Raw genomic sequence first — 13,399 nt, 5'->3', positions numbered from 1 at the left:
TGCCTGCGTCTCGCCTACTTTACACCCATGTTCCCTTGTGTGTTGTTTAGGTGTTCTCTACGGCCTGTCACCTGCCTGTAGAAAATCGTACCGGCTCACCGATTATCTATATTGTAACTTTTGTATTTTGTGTGGGCCACCTGCACAAACTGTAGAGATTTTTTTTTTACCCCCAGACAGCCCATATCTATTCTATATAGCTAATATTTCATAAAAGAATTGTTCTTTAGTGTGCCAAAGGTAATATATTTTCATATATGGATATAGTTTACTCAGAATGGCTTAAGAAAAAGCATGATATTGGCCGTTCAACATCTAGAGTGGAGCGTAAGGGCAACGTACTACAGCATCCCTGCATGTCGTAAGTGAGTGCAACTTGCATTATTCTTATAAATAATTCACAATGCATTTATCACATGCTCAACAATCAAGACGACTGTTGTTGTGAATTTGGGCTATACAAATAAAATGGAATTGAAATGAATGGAACAATCGTACGTTCCACTTTCATGATGTCCCTTACGGTGGGACCCACGTAGGTGTGTGTGACTAAAGGCTGTGTCACACTGCTGCTTCATACAATCGTCCACGGATGAAATTGCGATCCTTTGTGGTACATTTGTGATTTACTTAATTCAGTATTTCATGCGTTCATCATTCGTTGATGTCCATGGAGGGGTTTCGACCGCCAGGTCTTTACATGAATTCGGTTTTGAGGTGTTAAAACTTATTGGTTGATTGCGACTTATGTAGTTCATGTGTAGTTTATGTAGTTCATATCATATGCAGTTGTTACTTAAATCACACGCAATAGTGCATGATTCTGGTGAGATGCATACTCAACTGTGTGGCTCGGGTCTCTCGTAGGGCGGGTCATGGAAGGTGGTCCTGAGAACTGGAAACAAACTGCAGACAAGGGGGAATCGGACTGTTTGATAAAAACATAGCATTGCGGGGGTCGGTGGCAGACGCTGACCATGGTGCTGATGTGATTTCTGCCCTGTGTCAAATTTGTCACAGTGAAGAAATTCAATGATTTTACATGGGTTTCCATGTTCTTTGTGTGGTTCTTCCATCACTTGGTTTATTCGTGATACATTTGTGAACATTTCACCTAAAGAACCACAACTTCTCTTACTTTTTCCATGTATTTTCACATATGACCAGTTTACATCCGTGGACAATACGCAAATTGTTCGTAGCATCAGTGTGACACGCCCTTAAGGCTTTAGAGCCTTGGAGTTCAAATTTCCACTTGAACATTGCTGCTCTTCACTGTAAATATTACTGTAAAGATGTGAATTGTCCTGCATTTTCATAACTAAATTAAATCAAATAATCTTCAAAATCCTTCAGACTTACTGTTATGTTGTAATTCGTGTTACTACAAATACAAAAATTCCAATAAGCTTAAGTATAGTATAAATTGCCACTTTCTTCAGGTTAGTCTGTGAGAAAATGTTTCATTTGTTTACAGTTGGAGCCCTAAATAGTTGTTTTTACATCTTATTTTTAGTAGAAATGGCTGAGTCTGCTGCCTGCAGAGTGTTCATTGTTGGAGGCTTGTCTGTTCCTGTACAGAATTACACCCACAGCTCGATGAAGGTTATGTCAAACTGTCCTTGTGAAGGTAACTTGCAGCATGCAGTCATAGTGGCCTTTGCTTGAGCTTGCACTCTACCTACTATAAATGTTTGGCAGAAGGATCCCACTGTAATTTAAGACTGTTACAGTTTTACTTTCTCTTTGTTGTACAATATGAAATACTGTTTTTCTGAGTATATTTCTATGTGGTTAAACATCGATTAGAGGAAGCTCTTCAATATTTCTGCAGCTCTCTTCCAAGAACATTTCTAGAATCTAATGTTGAGGCTTTATACCTTCCTAAAGTTTAATATTTAGCCTTTTTTTCCCTCTCTTGTCTACCTACTGGCAGCTCATGCGGGAGTAAATGGAATGAGGAGCTGAAATGACTTTTAAATATTTAATCCTTCATTTGTGGCTCCCATTTCCTGCTGCTTGACGTGAAATGTCATGTCAGTCTTTAGTAGGTGAGGTTGGATGGGAGACGCATTAATACGCATTGCTAAAGCGCTTATACTCGAGTGCATTCATATACTAGAATTCACGTATCTTGTGGTTCTTGTGTTTGCGATTTGACGTCTTTTTATTCAGACAGCTATTATTTTTTTGTCATTTGTATTAACAGACTTCATAGATTTGACATTTTCTTTGGAGAGAATTTAAGAAAAATCTTCATCTGAGAGCAGGATTATTATGTTTTTTGTTGTAGTTTTGCCTTCACGATTTTTGAGCTCTTCCTAAAAGTAAAGTGGCCCTGAAGTGCAAATCTCTCAATGCAAAAACAAATTTAAGATCCCGACAAAAATTAAAAAAGTAAAACTATATAATATAATAAAAAAACAATACATTTTAGAAATAAAAACAAAATTCCAGAAACCAAAACACGATTCTAAAATGATGAAATGAAATAAAAATAAAATGTTTTGTAAAAACTAAGACAGTTTCGAGAAATCAAAATGAAATGTTTAAAATATGAAACACAAGGAAAAACCGCAAAAGGTAGAGAGATAATGGGACATTGCTAACTGGATGATTGCGTTTGAATTTTGATGTTTGAGTTTTATCCAATGCGTCTTTTTTTATTTCACTCTTTTTTTCACATTTCATTTTGATTTCTGGAAGTTACTTTTGTTTTTTTCTATTTTACAGGAACTGGAAAAGGTAGGTATGGGACATCATTGATTGGATGATGAGGTTTATCTATTATTGCAGTATTTTAAAAAAAATTCAAAAGGTAAATATAAAACATCATCATCCAATCAGTGATATCCCTTTATGCCTACCTTTTCCTGTTTCTTGATGTTTTTCATTTTTAACATTTCATTTTGATTTCTGGAAATTACTTTTGCTTTCCAAAACATTTCATTTTTATTTCTCTTCATTTTTTTTGGAATTGTGTTTTGGTTTCTGGAATTTTTTCTTGATTTCTTTAATGGAATTTTTTTATTCATTGTTTTGCTTTTCTAATTGTCGTTGTGATCTTTAATATGTTTTTGCATTGAGTGATTTGCTTCTTTTATTTGCCCTTCAGTGCCACCGTACAAAAGTCCTCTTTCCCATCTTTAATTCACTGAGAGGACATACGTTTTCTTCAGCTAACGCTTAGTTTATTCCAAAACAACTTCTGCAGATGTGAGCACGTCTACGGTAAACCTTGAAGATGCCCGTTTCTGGTCGGAACGGACAGCAGCGGTGTGGGAGAACAGGAGGAGCACGTTTCCTCTGCCAGTTTGTCAGGCTGGCTGTATTCCACTGTGTGGGAGCTGCCTTTGACCTGCTCAGACAAACGTGTGGAAATGAAGCGGAGAGCCCGCTGAGCCTGCCGCACTCCTATCATTAACATGGGGAGTCACGCTTCCCCTCTGCACCAACAATCATTTTCTGTTTCTGTCCTTGTGAACAACCAATGCGTCATTTCCTCAGCCCACATTTACCCCTAAGGATCTCAAATCAAGGAGAGGAGTTTTTAAAAGGCATCCACTTTTTCTTTTTAGACTGCATGGAAACTTTATAAAGATTTAAATCAGTTCTGTCTATCGTTACCGCTTCCTACAAAATCCAAGTAATTGTGTTTTCAGCCATGATGGGCAGCTGCTGCAGTGGGTGGTATTTTTGCTGTCATAGTTTAGAGGGTTAAAGAGCAGCACTGCTCACTTGAGCAAATGCAACAGCTGTTTGTGGCAACAACACAAAAAGACAGAAAAAAACGTTTTAAAAAAATTGTTTTTTGTTAACCCTGTCATATTCTAGATTATTTCAAAGTTTAAAAAAAAATTCTTCAATGTGTTTTCACTTTTAGGTGATACTAAATTTAGTGGATTACTTGATTAAATTATACTTTGCAAATTAGTGACAAACGGTATGAAGGGGTTGAGCTCAAGCACACTGGTGTTTGATAAAAAATAGTTATTATACATATCAGTACTGAGCCAATTAGGATTTAAAACAGAAACTCGTCTTTTTTTAGAAAAACAGACAGATTTTATGAGGTCATTTATGTTTTTCTCTTTTGACATCTAGAAACCAACTCGAGCTGGGTGTAAAAATTTGATAAAATATGTATTTTTTTAATGATATGTAATTAGAAAATTCAATTTTGATTGATCTAATTCAGTAAAGAATTTTCCTTTGACATAGTTTATTGTATTTTTAGAGGCAGTAAACCACTTTCGCTTTATTCTTTACATAGGCATTCAGCATTTTATCGATGAAATTTGCACTTTTGTTTAGTGTAAATCTGTAAAAAGTTATTTTCATTATCAAATAGAAATATATTTCGAGTATAGTTTTTCAAATTACATACAGTTCAATTCCTACATTGCTCAATCTGTGATGTTGTGAATGGAAATCAAATTGTAATACCTAGAAAACCCACAAACTTGCTTTTGTTTACTTGGGGTTCACTTATATTCTGTATTTGCTGTTCTGCTGTCATTAGATGTTTGGGGATCATTCAGAAGTTTTTTAGGTGTCTTAAAGTTAGGACTTTTATGAAATGTGGATGTGTTTGTGTTTGGAACCTTTTTAGTGTGTTACTGCAGTTTCCTTTCCTTCAGCTTTAAATAAAAATGAGATTTAAGCCGTCATTTACTACAGATTTGACCTAAAAACAGATTTTTATCTGACTTACCTTCATATTTGTTTGTTTGATAAAAATTTGTTTTATGTCAAAGTTTCATTTATGCAACTTTCCATTTGTAAATTCATAAAACTGCCTGATATCTTTATGGATTTAAAATAAAAACTCCTCACTTGTGAGATGACTTTGGACTGCATCTCTGACTGCATGCAGTGCAATGGCGCGTGCTGATCTGTGGCTTGTTTGTGCTGCAGAGGGAGATGAAGGAGCAGCTGGCCACGCTGCAGGACAGCGAGCGGGGACACACCGAAGCCCTGAAGCTTCTGCAGAGACAGCTCACTGAGACCAAGGTACCGGAGCCGTCCGTCGCCCCGTCAGATGGTGCTCCGCTCACAGATCATGACTAAAATCAAGCTTTTTGCTCGATTCTGCAAATAATCATTTAGGTATAAAACCAAGAGCTAGAAAAATGTTTAGTCTTCTGTCCTTAAAATAAAACATGCAGCAAGAATTTAGATAGAAGACTCTCTATATGTTCCAATTCACCCAGTTATGCTGCACATTCTCTCATTTTAAACAATGAACAATTATAAAGGTCATAAGTTGTTGTTGAATAGCATCACAAATTTTACACAAAAAACACAAAATGTACTCCATTTGATATGTAGTTCTGGGTAACTGGCTTACTTTTCATTTCTAGACATTAAACCCAGTCAAATTTAAGATTGTTTATGTAGTTTCTTTAATTACTTAGTGTTTTTTTTTTAAGTAATAAAAAGCTATAAAAAATTGCCGCCTTAAAACATTTTTATCATTATGAAATTCAGTGTTTTTACTGATAGTAAACAGGTTGGTTTTAATCAGTGCAGTGTTTTATTCCTTTAAAACTGCTTTTAACCTTCCGTTTAATTCAAACCTCTAAACTTTGCACCTTGTTAAGCCAGCGAAGCGGCAGCATCTATTCCATCCATCAAACTATTATGCCCTCACCCAGGCGGTTGTCTTAACTCCTTCATTCGGTCTTTTGAGATGTTACAGACATCAGCAAACTTCCTTTTTTCCCTCTTTTTCTACCTTTTGAGGAGATTTGCTGCATCATCTGTCCTCATGTCCCTGCTAGGTCCTGAGAACGATCATTTATTTCATCCGCTAGATGTAGGTAGGAAATTAGCTTGTTGGTTAGACATCCATTTGGAAAGAGCTCCTCCAGGAAGACTGCCAAGTTACCACTCTGGAATGCTCTTGGGTAGCTGACAATGAAACGCGCCTAAACTTTGTCAAACTGGAGGACGCCTATAGTTTTTTCACCTGTGAGGTACTGTCCTGGGGTCAGGTACAATACATCCTTGAACAGGAGTGCACCTCAAAAAGCAATAAGGATCCTCTTTATCGCCCTAACAATACGATTGTTCTTTTTTTTTTTTAAATGTAGCCAACTTCAGTGCAGCGGAGAAGCTCTGCTTTTCTTCCTCTAAAGGAAACACCTGGCATCACATGGATGAAGGACCGACTAACATCCATTGATTTCCCTGTCATTACGTCACTCTGCAAAGTTAAACACTGATGGATTCATGTTCTTGGAGAGTAGAATGATCAGATTTTCTGTTTGGGGTATTGATTTTCCTCCCGTGTGCATGCTTTTAAAGAAAAGGCAGCATATGTCCTGTAGCCTGTGTCGCTCCTGAGTTTTTGTCTGTGTGTACACGAGTGCGCTGGCACAAGTAACAAAGTTGTGTTGACACACTTACAGCAGGTATTTGTTTTCAAATGGTTCATTCATTCATCTTCTATTCCGTTTATTCCCTTCCGGGGGTCACGGGGCTGCTGGAACCTATCCACTTATGGCCGAAGGGAGGGGACACCCTGGACAGGTGGCCAGTCTGTCGCAGGGTTGTTTTCAAATGGTGCTAATGCAAATTCTTCCTCCAGATCAACTTTATTTTTTTAACGTTAAGTTCTGGATTAGAGAAAATTAGTAGTTTTACAGTCAGATTTTTTGTAGTCAATACCTTTAATGACTTGAAGCCTATAGATTTGTTTTTTTTTATTATAATCTCATTTAAATCCTAACTGGATCACATTTTTCCCATAAATTGTCCTTAACCCCTTGAGCAAACACATTCATGTAATTTAAAGTTTTTCTGCTGAGGTTTTCCTTTTTCCTAGTTTCTTTCAAAATTCTAAATAGCGAGGCAGACTGTGTTCTTTTGTCTTCGTAGACACAAAACAATATAATGGGAAAAGAACTGGGAAAAACAAATCTGCATTTGAAATGGATTTTATGGCATTTGTAGTTTATTTTTAAATCATACAGTCAGGACCATAAATATTTGAACAGAGACTCATATTTTCTAATTTATTTCTGTACATTACCACAGTGAATTCTAAATAAAACAACTCAGATGCGACTGATTTGCAGACTTTCAGCTTTTATTGCATGGGTTGAACAAAAAGATTGCATAAAAATGTGGAAAAACTAACGCTTTTTTTTTTTAACACAATCCCTTCATTTCATGGGCTCTTAAGTAATTGGACAATTGAAATAACTGAAAACAAAATGGTCATTACTAATATCTGTTTGAAAACCCTTTGTTGGCAATGACAGCCTGAAGTCTTGAACTCATGGACATCACCAGATGCTGGGTTTTCTCCTTCTAAACTTCAGACAGAAAGGCCCACAAACAAACAGCAACTGAAAGCCGCTGCAGTAAAGGCCTGGCAGAGCATTCAGTTTTTCACATTTTCATGCAATCTTTTGTTCAACCCATGGAAGAAAAGCTGAAAGTCTGCAAATCAGTCGCATCTGAGTTGTTTTATTTAGAATTCACTGTGGTAATGTACAGAAACTAAATTAGAAAGAATGTGTCACTGTCCAAGTATTTATGGTCCTGACTGTATGTTGAGGAAATCAGGAGCAGGACTGTTTTGGTAAAGACAAGAGGAACAGCTGAACTTCTCCACATACAGAACATCCTGGTAATTGTTCCGACAGATGTGTTTTTCCTCTTTTAGGGTTGTGGACCTTACTGCCCATAATTATGTGAAACTCTTGATGGTGTGGAGAAACTGAATCCTTAAAAAATAAAAAATAAACTTTTTTTTCCCCAAAAAACTTTCACTTCAAAATGTTCCCAGTGGATTATGTTGTTTTTTTAGCCCAACTCAAAAAAAACCTGTGTTGTTTTCTAGGAGCGGCAGGAGTTCATTAGAAATTCTTTTTTTGAGTTGTGGGGGATACCGTTGGCGTGAAGCAACCCTGTTCCCTCTTCCCTGCCCCGCTGCGGAGTGCTCTTTGTTTACGCGCTCTCCCACTAGCTTAAAGCCCCTCACACTCCCAACCTTACATTACACTAGCGGTGGAACAAAAATGGCGAGCAATATTGAAGCTATCCAGTCGTACAGTTATAAACCACATTCCAGATCGGATGAGGAAAAAAAAAGACAATGAATCTATTTGTGTATATATATATATATATATATATAGATGGATGGATGGATGGATAGATGGATAGAGATAGATAGATATAGATATATCTAGATATATAGATATATATATCTAGATAGATATATAGATATATATCTAGATATATATATATCTATAGGAGGTGTATATCTAGATATATATACTACACCTCCTATAGTCACCACAGCGAAAAGAGACAGAAACGATCTCAACATTAAAAAAGGTTTAATCAGAGGTCAATCTTTCTCACAAGATCCCACGCAGACTAATGAGACGGTCATCGCTTTCTCTATAAGTGCCAGCCTTCAACCACCCTATATGGTTCTCTGATTTCATCTGCCCGTTCATATATATATATATATATATATATATATATATATATATATATATTAGCGATGACCGTCTCATTAGTCTGCGTGGGATCACTACAATCGTACAGCCCATGCGTTGCAGTCCACACTTCCAATGAGAAGTCTTTGTAAATGGGTATATGTTTGCATTTTAGTCTTTCATGTTCAAAACTTTTGTATGTATGCGTTGCCATGCACGTTTTTAAGTTTATTTTTTTGGCTCTACGTTCAAAATGTGTGGCCATTGAACGCACATTGAAAGTTAAACCAGTTGAACTTTGACTATTCAGGGACTCTGATTTGGTAGTGACACCTTTTCAATTCACAGAAGTGCCAACCGTTTGAAAATTGATAATGGAGGTGAAATCAATAATTACGGTTTGTGCACAATCGGAGTTATATGACACCAAGTCTTTCGTTAATCGAAACAAAGCTGTGAAAGAAAAAGCCTGAAGGAAGATTCATGAGGTTTGAACATTTTGCCCCAATCCTCTTCCGACTGTGGGTTTTTATGCTCTGGTATCTGGTAGTGACAGTCCAGTGTGAACACCGTAAGCTAAATACGTGTTCATGACTCCATCTTCAGCGCATCATATGCCCGGTGTGTATGTAGCATAAGAGCTATGCAGTCTGACTTCCTCACAATCCTGAAGTTGAAAAGCTGTTTTTCCCCCTTGGTGGTGGTGGTGGTGGTGGTGGGGTGGGGTGGGGGTGGTGGTGGTGGGAGACTTCCCCTCTCAGTGCCTTACCCACCAATTTTAACGTGCCCCTGTAGTGCAGGTTCTGGTCCTTGCCCTCGAATGCTGGGCTTCTCCAAATTTCCAACTGTGGGCAAGCCTGGTCGGGGGTCTTTCTTCAGGGAACCCCACTTCTCTTGGGCGTCCTCCTCCTGGTTGGGCGTGGGCAGCCCCTGCCTGACGCTCTCCTGGACCTCCCGTGGGTTGGGTGGGTGGCTGCCTGGAGCATGGGGTGGGTCTCCCTTGGGGGGGCCCTGGCTCGTGCCAGGGGGCATTGGGCGCCCCTATGGTAGTCCTGCTGGCCCTGGACGTGATTGCCCATCTGGCAGTTTTCCTCTATCTGCTATACCGTGTGAGTGTCAGCGGGGTCCCGGCTACCACTGCTGCTTCGGTGGGGCTCCTGGTCAACATTACATCATCCATGTCAGCAGATCATAAACACTCACTGAAGCTCAGGTGTCAGCTCACCTTTGCACAAATGGTACACGTGACTGATTGTGAAGCATTACATGTGATAATTTGTATGCATAAGTATGTGCGTCTGAACTGTAGTTGTATTGAACATTTTTTGAGCCCAGGGATGTTGGTAACAGTTGAGTGTGTGGACAGACCCGCCCCTTTTAGACTAACTTTTACAATTGACAGTAATGATAAAAAACTTCCAGCACCTTGTTACTTGTTGCTTTATGATTCTACCCCCCCCCCCTCATCCTACTATTTCCTTAACCCCCCCCCTCTTTTTTCCCCTTTCCTTTGTGCCCTTACACCCCTCCTCCCCCCCCAACATCCTTCTCTCTTCCTTCCTCTTCTTCTTTTCCATTCGGTCCAACAAAAACTCATACAAATATAATCAATACAAATAAAGTTTATCCTAAATTACAAAAGGGGTTTTATACAAATACACTCCTTGTGTGTCAGAAGATTCATATTCCCCTGTTGTAAAAGTAAAATATGTGCAGCACAAGAGGCCTTCAGCTCTGATATGTCCTCTACACAGCTGTTGGATAGGACAAGCAGGGGGAAAAGCTGGTTTTCTAATTGGTTCATGTTTTGCCTTTTTTCAGTCCTCGGCCAAGAGTTTGCGCGCGACCATCGGGGATGCTTTCGAGCGTCTCCATCGTTTCCTGCGAGAGCGTCAAAAGAGCATGCTGGAGGAGCTGGAGATGGACACGGCCCGCAAACTGTCAGACATCGAGCACAAGATCCAGCGCTACAGTCAGCAGCTGCGCGACGTCAAGGAGGGCATCCAGATCCTGCAGGAGCGCCTCAGCGAGACCGGCCGTCACGACTTCTTGGAGGGTGTAGCGGTTACATCAGAGAGGTTAGTTTTCTCACCTAAGCTGGCCTCTAAATCTTTTAGTGAACAGATGAACTCTTGGAAGGATTAAAGTTTGCTGAGAACGGGTGGCATTGAAATTCTTTTATTGTCAGACTTTTCCAAGACCTCCAACATTTAAGGGAAACTACAGATTTGAACAGCACCATTAAATAAACCCATAACTGATGAGGATTTAGGCCCAAAATAAACCTGCATTCATGTTTAATTAAGGAGTGGCAGAGATGGTGAAATATTTCAGGTTCAACAACTCAAAGCAGACCGGTGGGTTTTAATAAAGAAGGACAAAACACTGAGTCAGACAGTCCAGGAATGTTGTTTACAGACACTTACAAATGTTTATCTTTAGGAAAATGATTTAGTCATCTTCATTTTTGACTAAATGAAAGACTAATGGCACAGTTGTTGTAGCCTAGAAAATAAAAATGCTAATAGTGCTTTTATTTTGAAATTAGTTGTAGGGAAAAGGGTAACTCCAGCAGCATGCTGCGTTTGTTGACTGAGCTGCAAACACATGCCTTTCATTAACAATCCTATATCTGTAATGAGTTAAGGCCTTTAGGTTTCAAACTGTTTCCATGGTGGTAACAACACGCATGGAATCCTGCATGCACTTTGAAACGCCTGCTCCTGCATAAATCTTCTGTAAACATAGGCTTAGTTTTGACCCACTTTTGCTCATTCTCAGAAACTTAGTAGGTGAAAAACATTTCTTTGGTTAAAAGTTTATTTTTAACTGGAATCCACGTTTAAAGGGAAACCAAATGCATTTTAGTTTTTTGTGTAGCCTAGGAAAAGAAAAGGATGTGCAACTGTTTTGTTTTTCTCTCCAAGGATGAAAGGAAAGATTCACGAGACCAATCTGACATATGAGGACTTCCCTACTTCTAAGTACATGGGGCCATTGCAGTACACAATATGGAAATCCCTTTTCCTGGACATTTCACCAGGTAGGTGGGCGTGGCGTCAACTGAGACTCGCGTGTTTGGAAGAACTATTCTAATATTAAGTGTCAAATTTGTTTTTTAACTGAGTTTTTACCTTCACTCTGACTGAAACTACAGCGACAGAATATTCTTTTTACAGTTTTTCATTTATTGAAAACGGATCCGCCATCAGTTCTGTTGTTTCGAGATTATGAAGCTCAAATGGTGTTTAGTAAGAGTATGTGGTGTTTGTCTGAGATAAACAAACAGGATATAGCCTGTTAATTATAGATGAGTGTACATTTTCACTCCAACAAGCACACGGTTTTTTCTTGTTTTTGACCTTTCCATATGTATTTGTTACCATTCTTTCTGCCTGTGTGTATTTGACATGCAGGTTATGGCTGCAAAGTTTAGATCATTTTGGAAGTGTATGTGCATGTTTGCTGCCTTTATTGCCTTTATCAACTTTGATGAAGCCGGATAATGAGCAGTTCCACATACCTGAGCGTGTTCAGGCAAATGGCATGTGTGGAAAGATTTTGAAAGAGTGGGGGGCGTTATGCCTTTTCTAACATGACATGCAGTCCAAATCGAAAAGAATCCGTTTTTTGGGGGGGGGGAATAGCTGGCAAACTCCAATCTGAAGTAGGGAAGAGGCCCCTTGAAAAAATGCAGAACAGCTATTTGATTTGTTTGATTTGGACTGACTCAGATCCATCTTGAGGATCAAAATGGGAATGTGTTTGGCTAATAAACCTGAACTGAATACTCATGTTGAAGGTTTGCGAGCAAAAGTGGCTCTAAAATGACCCTTTGAGGGTTTTTTGATCATAGTCTCAACATAATGTCATGGAGGAATTATTTCACATCCCAGAAATATCTAGAGAAATAATTCATTTTTATTTACCATGGAACAAACTTCTCTAATTCCCTTTTAAGCGTTTATTGGAGGGTCAAATTGACCCACTTGTCTTCTATTCTAAAGGAACATTAGATCCTATTTACTATGACAGTATTTTTTATAAGTATCTGGTTCCTCTTAGACGTGAGAACCGCACTGAGTGATCCCCTCCCCCCTCACGTTCCAAAAAGGAAGTTCCCGTTGGCTCCAAAAAGCCAAAATCCTATAGACTTCAATATTTCTCAATCCTTCTATTTGCTATTTGTTAGAATACCCATTCTAGCTCTGCTGCCTCTTTTTTTTTAGCATGTTTTATATTTTTCCTAAAAATATTTTCAAATTTGTTTTCTGTAGCGCAAGTTATTCAAGTTATAAAATGACGAATCAGTCGCTCAAGAAAAGTCTCTTGGGTGGATCCCAAACAGGAACACTCGATGAAATTTGAAATGTAAATAGGTGACGTCTGGGGTTGTCATTGGGGGGTTGCAGACCACCTGCCCGTCACCTACATCTTTCCCAGCTGTAATGTGTGCAGCAGTCTCTCCTGAATCTGTTCTAGCAGCGAGCAAAGAAAACGGACTTTGTATTTTCCTAATAGCTGGCCGCTCAGGTGGGTGTAAATTCTCACTAAAGCCTTGCAGCAAGCCGGTCTCCTGTGGAAGTGGAACCTGTGAGCTGAAGCTGCTCCACCCTGCACTGTAATTACTTTTCGACGGTGTTGTTTGTTCTCTTGACACGCGTTCATATCAGTGAAAGTTATGATTGTAGGAGGAGAGCTGGACTGTGGCCCTTTGTGTAGTAGATTCTCACTCCTTTAGGAATATGAAAGCTGCTTATCTACAATAAAAAAGGTTATATTGCTACAGCAACTGTAAAAGTCACAATTTCATTTTCCTCCATAAGCTAAGAAGCAGCTGGGCGTGAACAAGCCATTAGTCATTTCTTACCACAGGGCATGGTGCTGGATGCTTCCTCCAAGTCTTACTGTGTATATAAATGTTCCATTTGCTATAAAGTGTG

At 38.9% G+C, this 13,399-nt stretch overlaps 1 protein-coding gene across 2 annotated transcripts in view; it reads left to right on the top strand.

The window, feature by feature from the left end:
- The window catches only part of trim62.1 (tripartite motif containing 62, tandem duplicate 1), a 39,102-nt gene that overhangs the window by 21,475 nt on the left and 4,228 nt on the right, over positions 1-13,399 (top strand). The window contains exons 3-5 of one of the 2 annotated variants that reach the window (XM_004068635.5): positions 4,918-5,013; positions 10,278-10,534; positions 11,384-11,499. In XM_004068635.5, coding sequence (XP_004068683.1) covers positions 4,918-5,013; positions 10,278-10,534; positions 11,384-11,499 — 469 coding nt within the window. The remainder of the gene's footprint in view (positions 1-4,917; positions 5,014-10,277; positions 10,535-11,383; positions 11,500-13,399) is intronic. The other variant, XM_078947058.1, reaches the window with a different exon arrangement.

This window comes from Oryzias latipes, chromosome 5, assembly GCF_053564925.1.
Source record: "Oryzias latipes strain Hd-rR chromosome 5, Olatipes_Hd-rR_3.1".
NCBI lineage: Eukaryota > Metazoa > Chordata > Actinopteri > Beloniformes > Adrianichthyidae > Oryzias > Oryzias latipes.
The sequence above is the reverse complement of the archived record's forward strand: the minus strand, read 5'-3'. Positions and strand labels throughout refer to the sequence as shown.